At 42.2% G+C, this 20,011-nt stretch overlaps 1 protein-coding gene across 1 annotated transcript in view; it reads left to right on the plus strand.

Moving 5' to 3' along the window:
• The window catches only part of TMEM86B (transmembrane protein 86B), a 15,811-nt gene extending 4,839 nt beyond the window's left edge, over positions 1-10,972 (plus strand). Inside the window, 3 exon segments of the mRNA XM_087915936.1 lie at positions 4,966-5,218; positions 10,181-10,341; positions 10,343-10,972. Of these exon segments, the coding sequence (XP_087772062.1) occupies positions 4,966-5,218; positions 10,181-10,341; positions 10,343-10,573 (645 nt within the window). The 3' untranslated portion in view covers positions 10,574-10,972.
• The last annotated feature ends 9,039 nt before the right edge of the window (positions 10,973-20,011 follow it).

A 20,011-nucleotide genomic window follows, 5' to 3' on the forward strand; every position in this document is an offset into this window, starting at 1 on the left:
AGAGATGTTCCCCTGTTTCCCCTGTCTTTTCAATAATGTATAGGATGCCCCTGATGTGTTTTGTAAGGCTGAGAAGATCTAGTTATAGATCTAAACTCTAGAGTCCTAAGTATTTTAAGAACATTGTTTCTTGGCTATATTAAAATCCATAATAATAGTTTTATTCAGTGACCATATCTTATTTTGTATTGTTTAAATTGTATTTTTAACTGTAGTTTAAAAAAAATTTTTTTTTTGATGCATTCCATCTAGGATCATTTGTTGAAATGGTCAGGTATAGGAGCAGAGGGAAAAAGTTAATGCAATCCTGTTCTTCAAAATATGATAAAACTAGCTCTGTCACATTTAGACACACACACACACACTGATAAACAGAGCCCATAGTTTTGTCCCAGAGTCCTATTCTCAACAGTGGTTGCTATTTTTATCCTTTGAACAGAATATTCCACTTCCCTGTCCTTCTGACAAATGTCAAGCATGAAAGACCAGGTCCACACAAATCAGTCCAAATTGATTTATTGCGAAATAGCCTATTCTCAGGACTCTTCTCAAGTAGCAAATAGCACTTGCTTGGACTTATTTGTTTGTGGCTATTTAGGGATTCTAGCTGGTCTCCCTTTTAACGCCGCCCCCAGGTTATGCCTATCCCTCTTCTACATTGTGTTGATTAACAGTTTTCTATCATAATAGAGGAGAGAAAATAATATAGCTTCCCATTTCAGGGTAGGGCGTTTGACATTAGGTCTTCTTAAAAGAGTATTTAGCAATAACACTTACTCTGTCCGTTAATTTGGCAATGTCTCTTAGATTGTATCTAGACAAATGTTCGGTCCAAAAATGTAGATTTATTTTATTTAGCTCTATCCAATGTAATGAATTAATAAATTATATAGGAGATGAGTAATTATCATTCTACATTGAAACTGCCTGTGGGGTGCTCATATTCTGTGCTGGCATAATATTATTGCCTCTGAATGATCTAAGTATAAAAAAACATTCTTTAATATATAATCTAGTTATCAGTTATCAGCCCAAGCAGAAAGGTTGAAGTCTGTATGAATCTCAGAACCACTTTCCCAGAGAAGAGATTTACTTACTTACTTAACTTATTTACTTTGTTTAACACATTTATATAGCCACACAACTCATACCCAGTGACTCCAGATGATGACTTGGAAGTCATCATCATCCAGACCCCTAATAATCAAAGATGATTAAAGGGCTGAAGACTAAAACTTAAGAAGAATGGTTATAGGAATTGGATCTGTCTAATCTAGTGAAATTAAGGACCAGGAGTGACATAATAGCAATGTTCTAACATTTGAGGGGCCGAGACAAAGAGGGGGATCAACCTATTTTCCAAAGCATTTGAAGGCAAGACAAGAAACAACGGATGGAAGCTAATTAAGGAGAGAAGCAATCTAGAACTAAGGAGAAACTTCCACACAGTGAGAACAATTAACCAGGGGAGGAACTTGCCTTCAGAAGTTGTGGGTGCTTCATCACCGGAGGTTTTTAAGAAGATACTAGACAGCCACTTGTCTGGAATGGTATAGGGTCTCCTGCTTGAAAAGGGGGTTGGATTAGAACAGGGGCCCTCAATCTGTGGGCCACAGCCTACTAGTGGGTCATGAGGAGTTTGCAATTGGGCCATAAAAATGGCCAGCAAATGCGCATGTATGCATCCTCACTTGTGCGAGCAGCGGGCAAACGCGTGCACATCAGAGGTGGTATTCAGCAGGTTCTAACCTGTTCTGGAGACTGACAAATGCCACCTCTGACTGACCCTGACCCCATCTATTCTCTTCCTCCTGAGTCCCAGCTGATTGGCTGGGTCTCCTTTTGTTGCCCTGCACAGGAGAACGGAGCTGTAAAGCAGGTTAGTGGGGTGGGGAGGGAATGGGAATTTTGCAGTAACTTTCCCCTGCCACGCCCACCAAGCCACACCCACCAAGCCATGCCATGCCCACCAAGCCATGCCCATTGAACCGGTAGTAAATAATTGGAATCGCACCACTGGTGCACATGCACTCCATTTGCGTGATTGGCAGGTGCATATGCATCCTGCTTGTGGAAATGAAGCTGTGCATGCGCGCGTGCACTTGCACGAACCATTCTCCCCCAGCTGATCCGCAGAGCTGGAGACATTGGGGAACGGGAAGACCTCCAAGGTCTCTTCCACCCTTTTTATTCTGTTCTGAATGGATCATAGCTCAAATATACAGTGTGCAAAAGCTCAAGAAGTCCTAGGTTCAATCTGAGACGGCAGTTTTGTCTGAAATTCTATGAAGTTCAGTGAGCTTGTCATAGCTAAAGATCATCCAACTAACTTTAGTATGGATTTTCATCTATTTGACCTGGGTGCAAGCCAACTTTTCCAAGGGGTGTGTGTGTTACTAAACTGCCCCTTGTTCATATATTTCATGGGATAGACAGACCAACCCAAATATTGTTTCCAGGTAACATGCATACTCAAACTCCTTAAAGTAGGAATAAACAGAAACAAAACTATAATAATATAGTAAGAACAATGATTTAAAGTAGCTTAAACTTCTATATTGTTCCTTTCCAAGGAGAAAATGGTGAATCAGGGTGATGGGTGAGAAAGCAGAATTTCTTAGCTCCTCTTTTGGGTTGGACTTCTCTGGAAATAATTGGTTCCCTTAAACCAATTATCAATATGCCACTGGCAGAATAAACGAACTGCTATAAGAAGGGGGTAAAAATTTAGTAAATTTAAGTCTCCTGGGGCAGGTGGATTACATCTCAAAAGCAACTATGGAGATCATCACAGAATCATTGTAATAATCTTTGAGAATTTCTGAAGGACTGATGAGGTCCCAGAAGATTTGGGAAGGTCAAGGCTTATCCCAGTCTTCAAAAAGTGAAAAGGCACAGGCCTGCTAGCTTGAAGACTACACAAGGTGAGGTACTCAAAAGAATGATCAAAAAGGCATCTTTATGGACACGAGTAGGTATGCCACAATTAATAGGAGTCGTCATTTTCAGAAACACTCTGCAGACTAAGTTTATCTCCTTAGAATTTCTAGCTTAGTAGTAAAGTATCAGCTACAATGGAAAATGTCCCCTGTCATTCAAGTCATTGATAAAAATGTTGAACAGAAGCTCTGCCCAATGCTATCCTCCTATTTAAGTGGTGCCATTAAGGAATTCTTTGGATGCGGTCATCCAAATAATTGTGCGTCCATCTAACAGTGGTAGCATCATCTATCCCATATTTTACAATTCTATTGAGGAAAATGTCACAAGATACTTACACTTTACTGAGGCCCATACGGACTCTGTCCACAAACTTCTACTGATCTACTAAGCTAGAAATTTATTTAGAATCATTTGGGTATTTGGTAACATTTAGAAATATTACAGGATCCAATTTGGGTCAATCAAACTGCAACATTATCCTGGAACATATATAATTGCTTTCATTTCGTTAGAAATATTTACCACCACAGAACTGATTTTTCCTTCTGAATGGTGATGATCAGAATTCTATCCAAGGAAGATGGGAGGTTTAGAAATATGAATTAAAAATAAATAACCTTCGGTCATCAGATAAAATCACAATCCTTTTCCTAGATGCTTCCATATTAAGAAGCAAATTAGATAACTACAATTGACAAGGCTTTCTCTGTAATGGCACCTAAGGTGGAATTCATTTGGGCAAATTAGATGTGAATGTTTTTATTTTGGATTAACTTAAGTAGTGTGATGAGTGCAATGTTTTTTTCTCATGGTGTTAATTGTTCATCTACCCTGTTTCTCCAACAATACGGCCTCCCCCAATAGGAAGTCCCAGCATGTTTTATAGGCATGTAATGAAATTAAGCCCCTCCCCCCAAATTAAGGCCTATATTAAAACATACGAAATGGGGGGGAATGGTGCGGGGGCTTGCCGTTAGGAAGTACTTTTGTTGTACACCCGGATATGGTGCTGCCTGCGTTGACCCCGATACGAAGTGCCCCACCAACGCCAAGGTCAACATCCAAGCTGTCGCCACCCGCCCACCCAAAGATGCAAGGGGGGGGGAATTAAGTCACCCCCAAAAAGACAGCCTAGCCATTTTTTCAGGGCTCAAAAAAAAAAAAAAAGACCCGGCCTTATTATATGAGAAACACGGTAGCAGCCTACACTAATTAAAACTTATATTTAATTTTACCAGTTATCCAAATGATTCTGAAATAACAATAATGGGTACAAATCCTATAATTACTGCAATTGTAAGCCTGATTAAGATAAATAACATTATATGTAATGGTATCATATTCGTCAATTAATTGAGTTGCCCTTTCCGCTTGCTTATTAGCATGTTTGAGTAGAAGCTTCCAAATGCTAGTACAACTGAACCAGTACAACCAGCACAACTGGCCCATTCACTTGACTTTTCTTTAAAAATTTGTGAATACCCAGAATAATGGGTGTGGCATAATTTAGGGCAAGGTATTTTGAAATTCCACATAGCTAGCTGGAAAAACATAGTGGAAGAGAAAAAGAGAAGAGAGGGAATAATGAATAAGATTAATTATTAAGTAATAGTAAGAACAATCTTTGTAAAGCATTATGAAATATAATGATGTCAACAGTGTTCCATGTAGGACTGAACTCAAATCAGTCACAAAACCCCCAGTTTTGGGGTATCAATTTGGCATTGCTCAGTTTTGATCTCTTTCTAGTCCACAGGAAATGATAGATAAAAGTCAAGATGGCAAAAGGATAATGTGATCAAAGGCCACCCATTTGGATGTGGGTCACAGTGTGCGTTACAAACAGGCGACGTTCTGATCGCACTGTTGTAGCTTCCATCCTGATGCTTTTTTAACCATGCACTGCAGACATTCCTGATTCCAGGGAAGCAAATCGAGAATGCAACGAAACAGTACGTGGTTGGGTTTTTTTTAAAAAACATTTCTTCTTTCTTCTCCCTCTTCCCATTTGTCCTATCCTAGAGGAGAACCATGCTGCTTAGGCTCCTGCCATTTGTGGTCTCCAGCTCCGTCTACTTCATTCTTTTGCTCCCTGAGCCCAGCTTGAAGAGCACTATCATAAAGTGCCTCCCCACGTTCTTCCTGGCGTTCTTTGTAGCCACTCAGTCCAAAAATGGAGGTGTCTTCAAGCCGTATTCCCGGTGGATTTTCCATGGTCTCTTGTTCGCATGTTTGGGAGATGCCTGCTTGGTATGGCCAGAGTTCTTCCTTGCAGGTATGGTGTTTGAAGGTTTATGACACTGTCGGGGAAGTAGCTAGGATAAAACTTGGGGCTGGTTTTAATCAATTCAGTAGCTTAATCAACCAATCGGGATGGCCCTTTGCATGGGTATGATTCCTTATCTCCCAACACTTGTAAATGAGAAGTAAGCACGTTTATAGTATTGCGTCATAGTTTATGAGCCAGATGTTTAGACTGGATTTGGTATTTTATCCAGCTGTGGTTGTTATATTCATTTATTACTCGCTTTGTGATGATTGTCTGCTCTTTTTCATCCTACCTGTTGCTTGAACGATCTCCCTCAGAGATGGACAACCTGTGGTCTGTAGATACACTGTTGCTGACCTATAGATTTCAGCACCTTTCCCCATAGTCCCTACTGATCATTGGGAACTGCAATTCAATAACATCTGGAAAACCATCATTCCTGCATACTGATTGATGCTGGTGTTTTTAGATGTGTCTATCTGTGCACTTATACATAATTTTTATGTATGTTAGCATTGTTGTCAAAGTTGTCAAAGACAGCCCGGAGCATAACTGTTCAGCCTCAAGGCCTGGATCTATAGAGGGAACAGCTAGAGTACACACAGTAAAGTGTTTTTTCTCTAATCCATGATCTGGCAGAAAAGATATACTGGCATAAATACAGCCAATTTAGTCTAGTGATTAAGGTGCTGGCCAAGAAACCAGGAGCCTGGGAATTCTAGTCCTGCCTTAGGCATGAAAGCCAGCTGGTTGCGGGGACTTTGGGCCAGTCACTCTCTCCCTCAACCCAACCACTCTCAAAGGTATGGAGGAAGAAGGAATATTAGGTATGCCTTTAGTTTTATATATATATATATATATATATATATATTGAAAGAGCAGGATAAAAATCTAATAAATTATGCTTCCTTCATTGCCATTTTTATCTTGGTAATTAGGACAGTAATTAAAACTGTTTTTAATGCACGACAAGTTAAGCCAAGAATTGTGGGATTTCCCTGGTTTCACTTCCCTGCTCAAAGGGAAAACTGTCGCCTATCACTCTCCTTAATGTGGGGGTGAAGTAGGGCTAGATAAATTAATCTGAAGGCTTAGCCAGCTTAACTACCTGTCAAATTCCCCAACTAACAGATTGCAAGTGGGGAGTTGTTCCACCCCATTACCTGTCCATTGGGCCATTCCTGAATGTGGGTTTAGTGCTTTTCTCAAAGTGCATTAAACACAGGTCCTAAATCAACCTGACTAAGCAGGTCATAGATCTGGAGGAGGAAGCAATCAATGAATAGCAAGCATCATCATTAACTATTGCAAACAAACGCACAGCTGTACTTTGGCAGACTGCACGTAGCTGTGCTTAGACACAATGGCAACCCCGCCCCCCACCACAATTCCACAAAGTGATGAATAGAACAAAAGCTCTAATGTGGCCCATTGAAGATCCTGTTTGAAGGGGGCGGGGGGAATCTAATGCGCTCACTGGGGACAGAAATCCAGAAATGGCAGAATGCACATTTCTTTTCCAGTTTGAAGTGACTTTCCATGCAGCACAGGACCAATGTTCTCTCAAACGCATAAATCCTGATTTTTAAACACAGTTGTAGCATGTAGACTGTGCTATGTAAGATGCCCACCTGACAGATGCTTTGAGAAATGGTGGACAGGCATAATGGGGGCAGAGGTCTCTGGGGAAGCCAGGATGCCTGGTCTCTCCTGCTAGCTAAACCATGGAGGCTAGTGCATAGGGAAGGAGCACATCTGCAGGAGCCCGAAGGTTGCCAAAGCAGCTGGACAGGTTCCAACTCTTGAACACATCGTCAACAACTTCCTTAGGGAAGCGTGTCTAGACAATTTCCAGAGCAACAGCTGTGTTGTGTTGGAAGTTGATGAGAAATACCATTTTAAAATAAGAAAGCTAAAGATGGCTGCAAGTAGCTCAGAAGTGGGATAGGGATGAAATTACTGAGGAGCAGAAAAGCCAATACAGGGAGTCCTTGACTGTTCATTTAGCAACCATTCGAAGTTACAGCAGCACTGAGAAAAGTGACTTACGACCATTTTTCACACTCACAACCATTGCAGTATCTCCATGGTCAAATTCTGAACACTTCACAACTGGCTTGTATTTATGACATTTTCAGTGTCCCGAAGTCATGTGTCCCCTTTTGCAACCTTCTGGCAAGCAAAGACAATGGAGGAAGCCAGGTTCACTTAACAACCAGGTTACTAACTTAACGCCGGCAGGGATTCACCTAACAACTATAGCAAGCAAGGTCATAAAATGGGGCAAAATTCATTTAACGTCTTCAGGGGTGGGCTGCTGGGGGTTCGCGGGGGTTTGGGAGAGCCCCTAGCTAAAATTCTGTGTAGTTAGGAGAACCCCCAAATCCCACTCCTGTCTGGCCCCGCCCACCCCACCCCACCCATCCCAGAAATCCCCCCACACGGCCCGTTTTGGATGCAGGTAAGTGCAGGGGGGCACGGAGGCGCAGGGAGGCTGAAAAACAGGCCTCCTGGAAGTTTGCGAAGGCCGGAAATGGGCCTGTTTCTTGCTTCCAGAGAGCCTCTGGAGCCCGGGGGGGCGTTTTCGCCCTCCCAGAAGCTGAAGAAAGCCTCCGGAGCCCAGGGAGGGGAACCCCCCCCCCACTGTGGTGCAGGAGGCCAACTAAACCACGACCACCAAGGAACTGGGCAGAGAGCCCTTTACTAAAATTTTGGAAGCCATCCCCTGGATGTCTTGGCAATGGAAAGTTTGGACTCGGTTGCTGTCGTAAGTCAAGGACTACCTGTAATTTGCATTTTGTCATGTCTAACACCAATTCCTGTCACAAGAGGGAGCCAGCTAAATGCATATCACAAGTGCCACGAGAAGGAATCAAAATTTAAAGATATATTTATTGCAACACAGAATCCCCATGAACGAGTAGGCGGTTATATAAATTTTCCAAAATAAATAAATAAATACAACTTCTGGGAGGAAATATGGAAAATGGCAATGCCCAGAATGGGTTTGAATAGTTGTGTATCTCTTGGTTGTTCCTTACAATCACGTAAAACAGAAAGACAACGTTAATACAGTAGCACATCTATTCCAGCTCTCTCAATTTGAGGCTTGATTGTCTTTGGAGTGGCTGACAATTATGGGTCCTGGGATCTGGCACAGCTGGAAAGGCTGATCACATTCTTGCAGAAACAAGCAGGGGGTCTTATACCTTGAGAAATCCCAGTCTGTGGATTGAGAAATCACCTCACCTATCCAAGTTTTTTTAAAACAAAATTATGTACATAGAGATAAACACTGTACATGAATTTCATCTATTGAAAACATGGTAAAGCCAGGCCGCTTTCCAATAGATTTGAGGAGCACATCAAGGGTACGTTCTGATGAACGCTTTTAATACTTCAAATGCAGTTTATGGGTTTCAACCTGATGCCTGCTGCTAAACTCTCTGCCCCGCCTGATGTTAAAAGGATAGACGTGGTCCTCAGCTTACGTCTACAACTGTGAACTTCCATCACTAAGCGATACAGTCATTCAGTTGCCCCTGATTTTACAACTTTTGTGTCACAATTGATAAGCAACTGACTCACAGTCCCTAAGCATATCTGGATTCCCCCATTGCATTTGTTTGAAAGAAGCCCCTTGGAAGGGTCACAAATGGCAACTAGACGGCCCTGAGACGTGGCAACTGTCATTAATACATGCTAGTTGCAAATTAACCTGAACTAGAAGACATACAAGGTCCCTTCCAACTGTTATTCTGTTCTATTAAATCACTAGAATTTGTAATCACATGACTGCAGGGATGCTATGATGGTTGTAAATCTGAGTCACTGGTTGTAAGTCCAAAACCTTATTGTAAGTCATTAGCATCATTAACAGTTGTTAAATGAATGGTCATAAGTCGAGGACTACCTGTACTGTTAAAAGCATTTCTACACCTAAAATATCATCTTTATTTCCAAGAATATCTCTGAACAGTCTTAGAAATAAATATGGCAGCTGGGCTGCAGTCTAGTTCTTTGGAAACGTGCCTCCTGGCCAGTGATGGGATTCAAACAATTTTTTACTACCGGTTCTTTGGGCATGGCTGGGTGGGCGTAGTGTGACTTGGTGGGTGTGGCTTAGTGGGCATGGCAGGGGAAGAATAATGTAAAATCCCATTGCCTCCCCACCCCACTTAGCCTGCTTTCCAGCTGCGTTCTCCTGTGCAGGGCAACAAAAGAAGAGCCAGCTAATCAGCTGGGACTCGGGAGGCAGAGAATAGATGGGGGCAGAACCAGTCAGAGGTGGTATTTGTGGGTTCTCTGAACTACTCAACATTTCCGCTACCGGTTTTCCTGAACCGGTCAGAACCTGCCGAACACCATCTCTGCCCCTGGCCAACCCCACCCTTAAAATATTAACAAGGTAAACTGAGGGTTTAAAAAGGTCACAAGGAGCTTCCGTTGGTCAAAAAATGAATGCAAATGAAAGAAGAGGCGATCGGCTTATGATTTTACCACAATACTCCATTTTTTCAGGGAGCTTTCATTCAAGGGGGAAGGAGAAACTGAGATGCCAAAACACATGTAATAACACAACCTTCAAAAAACAGGCAGCCTGTGTCATGTTCTTCCTTTCTGGAGCATGCATTAGAGAGTAAGGCATTAAATATTTATCAGGAATAAACATAGCTACCTTTTAGCCCTTGCCGTGCCTGTATCTTTTCTTTCCCGGTTGAAAAGAGCACTTAGCTACCAACAGAAGAGACAGAAGGTAGACAATAGTCCAGAGCTGAATGAGGCAATTTTGTAGGTCATATTCAGAATGCCTTTTCTTGGCTTAGCAAGCTGCAATTATAGAATAATCTGAAGTCCTAAACCAGAGAAGGCTGCCAGAATGACTGAACTGCCGGTGGCTGATCTTGATGCAGCAATGCAGCCCATGTGGCTGTTGTGGTTATACGTTTGCCTTTTCTCCCCTTACAGGAATGGGTGCCTTTGCCATCTGCCACATCTGCTACATCGCAGCCTTTGGCCTGGCTCCCCTTCAACCTCTCACCCTCCTGGTCATCCTGGGACTCGTGGCTGTGAGTTATGTGGTGATCCTACTGCCCTGTTTGCCAGGTTTCTACACGTGGGCAGTGCTGTTTTTATTCAGGCCTTCTCGGCGTCATGACCTGGCGTGCCCTGTCTTGCTCCAAAGGGCTGGCTTTAGCGGGCAGCTTGATCTTCATCACATCTGATCTGTTGGTTGCCTATGACAAGTTCTGCACCTCCCATCCTCTTGCCCGCATCCTGTACATGAGCACTTACTACCTGAGCCAAACCTTGATTGCCCTCTCAACAAGCACTCCGAAATTTTCCCGAAAGGAGAACTGAGTCTTGAATTAGACTTCCGGGTTGTCCTTCAGCATCAAAAGTGCCCCAGTCATTCTGCCTCTCAAATTCGCCCTTCTCAAGTTCAACTAACTTCTGGATGGGTTGAAACTACAACTCCTAGGATTGCCAGCTAGTTTGGGCCAACAACTGGGAGTAATTGGCAGCAGCTACACCCATAATCCCCAGCCAGTACGGACTCTGTGGATTCTCAAAAATTGTAGGCTTCTATTCATGGAGGCCACCACGTTGGAAGAAGCCCTGATCAGCTTTCTTTCAGAAGTTCTGAGTCCAGACAGTTCAAAGAACAGCTGATGCGTCCTCCACATTTCCCATCTTCACAATTTTCTTCCGAGGAGTGATGATGTTGATAATATAATAATAAAAGGACTAATGACAAAATATTATGAAGTATTTATTTTATTTAAGGGACATGTTTGCTAAAAAAAATAAAATACAAAGACCTGTTTTGTTTGCCTAATTAAAGCAGCCCAGGTAGTTGGCTGCCTTTTGTGAATAGAAGACAGGTCTGGTTGTGCATTTCCTTCTCCTGGTCAGAATTAACTTTCAGGGCTGTCTTCCTCAGGCTTGGACCTTCTACTATCCATTCAAATACCTCTCAAACGACCCTTCTTTCCCATGAAGTTATTTCTTGAAAACCTTTGTATTTTGCTTGGGGATCCAACAATGGTCCAATGTGGCCTCCAGGTGAGTTTCTCCATTCCAAGTGGTCTCTCTGCCATATGGACCTTCTTCTCCTCGTGTGTCAAACTGAGCTGTCCATATTGGCCCCTTCACTTTTACAGGACAGGTTCCACTAGTGAGCTATTTAGATTGATGGGAAGGCAGGGATGGGATTCTACCGGTTCGGTCTGGTTCTATAGAACTGGTAGCTCTGAAGAATAGCTGACACCGAACCGATTTACTGAGATGATCTACGGTCTTCTGTTTGGCCCACCCGCCCTCCTGGGCTCTAGGCTGTCCTTTATTCCCTGCTTTTTCCTCCTCAGCTGCTTTGCTTGGCACAGCTGAGTGTAGCTCGTCAGCTGGAGAAGGTGAATACTTGCCAGAGCTGGTAACTTGTAAGTACTGCATGTGCACGCGCAAAGCACACGCTCCCCGGACCAGTTGTTATGTCGGTAGGATTCCACTTCCTATGGGAAGGGCATGCAATGGCAGAAGACAGAATGGGGTTAGGAAAGTGATAGAAAAAGAAGCCAATTACAGAGTTACAAGGATGGCATAGAAAGCCACTTTTCAGTTCAGGTAACTGCATTTGGCCAAGCTTGGTAAACCAAGGGGAAACTAAAGCAGCATGGACTTTGGACTTTGATGATAGATCCCTAGGAAATCCAAGGTTGTAAGTTCAACTGGAAAGATGCCAAATTCTGCCAGAAGATAACAAAGGCAAGCTGACCATCCGTCCATCCATTGGTCATCCTTCTAGACTGCCTACTCAGATTCAGGGCATTTAGCAATGTGTGAAATTCTTAAAACATTTATTTGAAAAAAACAAAGATCCAGAACTGATGTCAGGGCATTACTACCTGCTCCTACATTAATTGAAAAAGTTTTTAGATGTTTTCTGGTGCCACCATGATGGGAGCAGGAGATTGACTGGAAGAAACTACATCTCCAGTTCCCCTCCTTTGATATCATAGCCCACATTGGGGGTGGGGGTGATTTTTAACCAGCTCTCCCGGATTTCGCGCACCAGAAGGCTAATCTCTTTCTGAAATAGGTTGCCTTGCAAATGCCTAGGTGCCAAGTGCAAGTCTTTAGAGGTGAAAAAGCAGCATGGGGGACATGCACATATTGCATTTTGGGGGTGCATGTGTGCGCACCCACAACTTCTGAAGGCAAGTTGTTCCACTGGTTGATTGTTCTCACTGTCAGGAAATGTCTCCTTAGTTCTAGGATCTCTCTTTCATAATCTTCCATCCATTACTTCTGCCCTCAGGTGCTTTGGAAAAGAATAGGTTGCTTCCCTCTTCTCTGTGACAGACCCCTTTTTATAGAGAAGGCTGAAAAAGTGGGGGGAGAAAAGCCCATCCCCTCATCATAAAAAGGCTGAAAAGTTGTGGGAGCGCCATCACTTGAGACTTTCAAGAAGAGATTGGACTGCCATCTGTCAGAAATGGTTAGGGTCTCCCGCTTGGGCGGGGTGTTGGACTAGATGACCTATAAGGTCCCTTCCAACTCTGATTATCTGTTATCTGTTAAATCTGAAAAGAAGAAGCTAGAACTGACCTCCCTTTCTGAAGGATTTTTCTGTGGATATTCTACTTAATTTTTCTTCCATTTTTTGACTCATCCTTTCCTACTATATATGGGGAAAATTAATTTCATTTGCATTTCAATGTAAATGTAATTCAATTCATTTTGGAGCCAACACACTCACAGAGATCATTATTTGTATCCTCAGCTCTCTGAAGTTTGCAACGTGGCTTACTCATGTTTTTAAAATGTAAAATTAGAGTGAGGGGAACCTTTGTTGTTTTTTCTCCTCTTTCACAATATCTCTATCTTTTTTCTCTCCGTTGCTTTATTCTCCTTTTTGTGTCCACTTAGAAAGTATAGCAGGTTTAGGGAGGGCAAATCTCTATTGTGTTTTTATGTATATATGAGCTAGTTGTGAATGAGTCCTAGAGAATAGAGGATGTGTGGATGTTGGTGTCTTTATGTACAGAAAGATTGGACAATGGAATCTGGGGTATTTTACATAGTAATGATTCATACTAAACTGTGGGTTTCAAGTATGGTTCAAACAATGCTAAACAAACAAGGTCTGGGATAAAGAAAGAGAAAATATGCCAATACAAAAATTATTAAATGCAACTCTCTATTAATGAATGGAAGGACTTTATATGGCAAGGAAAAATCAGAAAGAATGGGAACAGGAATCAAGTGGAGTTTACTAAAATAAAGGCGACAGAAGATTGCAAATATATTTATACATACATACATACATACATACATACATACATACATGCATACACACATACACACATATACACATACGAAAAACAGAGTTGGAAAGGACCTTGAAGGTCTTTGAATCCAACCCCTACTCAAGCGGGAAACCCTATACCATTCCAGACAAATCTCTGTCCAATCTCTTCTTAAAAACCTCCAGGGTTGGAACAGCCACAATTTCTGGAGGCATGTCATTCCATTAATTAATTGTTCTAATTATTAGGAAATTCCTCCTTATTTCTAAGTTGGTTCTCTCCTTAAGTAGTTTCCATCTATTGCTTCTTGTCCTGTCTTCAGATCCTTTGGAGAATAATTTGATTCCCTCTTCTTTGTGACAGCCCCTTAGATATTTGGAATGATGCTATCATGTCACCCCTTAGTCCATCTTTTCATTAAACTACACATAACCAATTCCTGCAACCATTCTTCATATGTTTTAGCCTTTATACAGTAGCTGTTGTAAATAAACTCAAGTTAATTTAGCTTAATGGAAAGTAGGTCCTGTTTACAAAGGACAAACAAGGCTAGTACATTATAATTGTGCAGCACAATGGAAGTCTTTGTTCCTTCTCATGTGTACAGAGCTAGATATGTAGCTGCCAGGGAGGAGGAATCATGAATGCAGACTGTGACAGTTCAGTTTCCCTTTGTTGAGCCCTTATCATGGCTTTCTCCAACCTGGTGTCCTCTGGATGTGTTGAAGCAACATCAACCAGAATTCCCAGCTGTTAGCCATGCTAGCGGAGAACTCCCAGAATAGGGAAAGCTTGCTGGAAGAACTTTGAAGAAACTTGTACATTTTCAGGTTTTCTCAAAGACTTTCTTTAATTCAAGGGTGCCAATAAATGTTGGAGTTTGGGTGAAGGTACATTAAAGTTGATCTTCTCCAATCTTGAGTTAACTTATTAGGTCTGTTCTTTTCTCAAAAAGCTTTTTAAAAATGTAGGGCTCCATAAATGTTTAAAAAAAACAACCCTCAAAGCAAAGAGAACCTGCATATGATTCCAAAGCAACTTTCTCCAGTCTAGAGGTTCTCTGAAAGATACGATTCCTGTTCTCTTCATTCTCAGTTGACTGGCCTCGGAAGAGCAAGACTATTCTAATCCCAAACAAAAGGGATCGGGAGTTGTGGGAATTAGGAGAAAACAACACTGTTTGGAATGGGGAGGTGATGATTTTCACCACCTTGTGGACTGCATGAAACCTTTGAAAGTAGGCAAGTGGGATAGATCATAAATTGGGTGAAGATGGTGGGTTCAGGTCACACATGCATGAACTCACCCACACAGAATCCCATGAATTCATCCAGTATTTGCCTTTCCCCAACATGTATTGAGATGGCAGGTGAGGAGGGTAGCAAAGTTAATACCTTTTCTCAGCCTGTTTATGGTGTGCCAGGAGAATGGATCTCCTTTCTCCCTGAGGCCTCACCTAGAGTGTGGGAGCTGCCCACAGCTCCAATTTGCATTGGGCAAAAATGCTTCCATTGGTGCTGTTTCCAATCAAAGGGGCGGGACTTCATTTGGCCAAAAAGATAACTGTACGTGTGGGTTTATTTTCCAGGCAGACAACTTCCTCCTGTGGGTGGGGGGAAAAGGAAGGGGAAAGGACCTGAAGATATCAAGAGCTTGGCAAATTACCAAGATCAACTAGAAGTTGCAGGTTGTCGGGATGTGGGCTCTGGGACTTTTCTACCCTGGGAATTACCTGTCTGATGGAATCTAGTTTTCTTCATCTGGGAGGAAGCTGGCGCTCCCTGGTGCTGGTAAGTGAATGAAAAACAAGCGAACTCAAAACCACCTGCTCTTTGGTATGCATTGTATCTTGGATTATTGTATCAAAAGTAATCTACTTCATACTTAAAGCAACTGGATCTCTACATTTAAGGCCAGCACCAGGAGTTGGGAATCGCTGGGCATTCTCCCACACCCCACGCTCTCATTGGGCATCTCCTGGCTGGGCTACTCATCCTCTTCCATTGCTGGCATTGCAGAAGGCAGGTAAAATTAGAACAGAAGAACCTGTGCGTCCATCCTTCTTCCTTAAAGTGATACCCAGCCAGCCTTTAAGAAGAAGGTTGAGTTCCCAACTAGTCATGTAGGGAGTTATTTCCTGTTTCTGCAATTTTCAAATCCAGTTCTCTCCACTTCTGCATTGCTTTGACTTTTTTTACACCAGGATCTTCATAATTCACACCTTTGCTTTCATGCTTTCCTAGTGGGTGATTCTGTGCAAAAATATGATGATGATGATGATGATTTTGCAAGCAATTAAAACAAGATTTAATGGGTTTTTTGCACATGGGCACATTTGTGAATGTCCATTTCTCCAATGTATACAGGTAGTTCTCGACTTACAACAGTTCACTTAGTGACTGTTCAAAGTTACAACAGCACTGAAAAAAGTGATGTACGACCATTTTTCACACTTACAAGCATTGCAGCACCCCTGTGGTCCCATGATCAAAATTCAGACGCTTTGGAACTGACTCACATATATGACCGTTGCTGTGTCCCATGGTCATGTGCGATACCCTTTGGCGATCTTCCACTAAGCAAAGTCAATGGGAGATTCACTTAACAACCGTGTTACTAATTTAACAACTGCAGAGATTCATTTAACAACTGTGGCCAGGAAGGTTGCAAAATGGAGCAAAATTCACTTAACAAATGTTTCATCAAAAAAATATTGGGCTCAGCTGTGGTCTTACGAGGACTATTTGTATATGCGTGTATTAATTCTTGCTCTACCCGCAAGAAACTGCATTGCAACGATCAGAAAAATGTAAGTTTTGAGGGAAACCGACTGTATTTGTTTAAGAATGTCATGTTAACTAAATTTTCGGCCAAAGCTGAACCAAATGCTTTCTCCCTCTAGCATGGCAAGTGACAATAATACGTGGTTGTCTGATGGGTGGTGCTGATGGAGGGCCAAATCCTGATATTTTCCAGAGAATCATTGGACTCGTTTAAATGTCTAATTTCTTGAAGAATGACTACATTTATAATGTTGTGCAGCTCTATTCTCTGCCCACACATCCCTGCACCCCGCTGTGATGTGAGATTTATTTCTGGGTAAAAAGGATTTTTATTTCAGTTGCTTCTATCTAGAAAATACTTCATTCTTGCTCAGATTGAGAAACGGCTGATGGTTTACCAGGACTGTTAATTTAAAGACCTTGTCTAGCCTGATGTTAACTACGAGCAGCAGCAGCATCTCATAATTTGGGTTAGGGTTCAGAGGAGATAATAAGGCCTTGATTCAAGAGGAAACCGGAGTTCTTAGGCTATGCAGAAGATGTCAGGGCTTCAACAAATCCACCCTCATTCAAATCAAAAGTCTCTAGCCGCATCTCAGAAAAAGTAAATTGGTTTATTAGAAGTCGCCATGTTGGCGCGTGGCTGGGTGCAGCCGGTACTAAATCACATCATACATTTCCCCCTTGACCCTGGTCTTTCCCCCCACCCCCTGGATGTGACTTCTCCAATAGGACACATCAGTCTCCAAGAGTCACCCATCATGCTCCCCAGCAACCTTCTTATGCTTCGACAACTTTGGGCTGCCAAGTTGATTATCTAGGCATTTCAAGAATGCCTTGTTTCCCCCCACTCTCTTTTTCTGGCAGCTAAAACTACCAAAGGAGTATCTTTTTAGTTGATAGAAGAAACATCTTAACTCTGCAACTGGATTCCTATATAATGCAATGCAATCTTCATTTATGCTTCATTGAGTAAACTTCAAAGACCTGACTAGCCTGCCTCATACCACGCAATAGATCGCTTTAATTCAGTGTTATTTATTCTAGCCTTTAGCTAGCAAAACCATAAGCCAAAGTTTATCCATCATCTCCATGGGCTTAAGAATGCAGGACATGCTAAAACAAATCTAACCAGTGTGTTTAATTACAGGTTAGTCCTCAGCTTACAATACTTTGTTTAGCGAAAGTTCAATGTTACGACAGCATTGAAAAAAGTGACTTATGAACGTTTTTCACACTTGCAACCATTGCGGCATCCTTAGGGTCACATGATAAACATTCAGCCGCTTGGCAACTGACTCGAAGTTATGACAATTGGTGTGTCCCTGGGTCATGTGATCCCCTTTTGCAACCTTCTGACAAAGCAAAGTCAATGGGGAAGCCAGATTCCCTTCACAGCTGTGTAACTAATTTCACAACTGCATTCAGGGGTGGGCTGCTGGGGGTTTGCAGGGGTTCAGGAGAGCCCCTAGCTAAGATTCTGTGCAGTTTGGAGAATCTCCGAATCCCTCTCCTGACTGGCCGCGCCCACGCCTCCCCAACTCTCCCAGGAGTCCCCACTTGGCCAGTTTTGGATGCAGATAAGTGGAGGGTGCGCATGGAGGCTCCCAGAAGTTCAGGAAGGCCAGAAATGGGCCTTTTCTGGCGTCCAGAGAGCCTCCAGAGCCCGGCGAGACCAAAAACGACCCCCACCCACTAGGCCACACCCACCATGATCATGCCCACCCAGCACCCGGGCAGGCAACCCTTGGCTAACATTTTTGAAATCCCCCCCTGACTGCAGTGATTCATTAACAACTGTGTCAAGAAAGATCTTAAAATGGGGGGGAACCCACTTAACAATTGTCTCACCCACAGAAATTTTGGGCTCGGTGGTGGTCGTAAGTCAAGGATTAGTTGTACTATTATGTTTGTAAATTAAATTTTTCTCTTTGTATGTGTGTGTGTTAAACCCACGAAAAATCCTTTTTAGAGAGGAGTAATTTAAGTTTCAAAGGAAACCATTGTTTAAATTAAGCTGAGTTATGCTTCCTTTAACACTCTATTCAAGGTGTTGCAACTGCAAACACTCTGCAGGCTAAAGGCACCTCCAGAGTGTATGGCCTCTTGTCCTCCTCACCCCCTAATTTGTTTTGAGTGGATTTACACACAATGCACCTGGGATTTTATACTCCCAGAAACAACACAAACGTCCTTAGTAGATATGTGATCAAACAAATAATTCAGTGGGAGGGAATGCAAATCTTTAGGGCCTCACCCTTCTGTTTTTCTGTCCTGGACACAACTCACCTGACTTCTGACAAAGCAGTGTGAACTTCCCAACAAAGCTCTGTAGTAACAGTTGCATGATGGAAGAATAATTTTCCCTCCAGAAGACTGAATGAATTAAAAAAAAGTATATTGCCATGAGTGGAGCAGGGGTCCCCAAACTTGGCAACTTTAAACTGGCTGGAGAATTCTGGGAGTTGAAGGCCACAAGTCTTAAAGTTGCCAAGTTTGGGGACCCCTGGAGTAGAGTCAGGGGAGGGATAGGCAACCTGTACTGTAAGCTACCAGGAGTTGCTCTGAATAACAACAGATAAATTTAATAATTATTAAGATAAATACATAAATAAACCTGCAGGACCTTGAAAATTGCTATACCACGACTGCCAGCATCTCTCACTGCTGATGACCTGAGGCAGTTGTCCAACTTCCAGATGTTTGCAACTATAGCTTCTATAGTTTCATGAATGGTCTGAAATACCAAGACAGCTTATCAGAGCTCCTGGGTGCAACAGGCAGAAAACACGGCAAGATAAGCTAATTCTACTTTACTGAAAGACTACATTAACAGAATCTTGCCAGTCTGGAGATACAAACCTACTACTATTTTTTAACCACCTGAACAATCAGGGTTGTCTTTCCTAAATTTCTTCCTCTGTCTGTTAATCCATTAGAGACTTTTACCTGTCTCATCTAATTATTTCCTAGGTAGCATTGTGTCTTCTCATCCCCCAAGGTCATCCACACATTCCATTACAGAATGAAGAAACAATGTGTTTGAAAATGAGACATTTCCTCTCTGCAGAAGACACGTGCCAGTAAGGGTCAGATTGAAATTGACAGATCCTCTAACTACAGGAAGTCCTCAATTTATGCCCACAATTGAGCCCAAAATTTCTGTTGCTAAGTAAGACAGTTGTTAAATGAGTTCAACAATTATTAAACCAATTAAATGAGTTTAACATGAGTGAATACAGGTAATCCTTGAATGACAACCACAATTGACCCCAAAATTTCTGTTGCTAAGTGATAAATTTGTTAAGTGAGTTTTTACGAACTTTCTTGCCAAAGTTGTTGAAGTGAGTCACTGCAGTTTTTAAGATAGTAACTCAGTGGTTAAGGGAATCTATTTTCCCCATTGTTTTTGCTTGTTAAAAGGTCACCCCCCACCCCACCCCAAAAAAATCAGATGACTCATAGACACTGCAACTGTCTTAAGTACATGCCAGTTGCCAAGTTCTGAATTTTAATCATGTGACAGTAGGAACGCTGCGATGGTTGTAAGTATGAAAAACGGTCCTAAGTCACTTTTCCCAGTGACATTGTAGCTTTGAATGGTCGCTAAATGAATGGCTGTAAGTTAAGGACTACATTGGAAGAATCAAGGCTTTAAAACATCCCAGGATTTCCCAGCTATTTCTAACATAGCTATTCTTCTAAGG

This window comes from Pseudonaja textilis, chromosome Z (assembly GCF_049901715.1).
Source record: "Pseudonaja textilis isolate UNSWEBS1 chromosome Z, rPseTex1.2, whole genome shotgun sequence".
Lineage (NCBI taxonomy): Eukaryota > Metazoa > Chordata > Lepidosauria > Squamata > Elapidae > Pseudonaja > Pseudonaja textilis.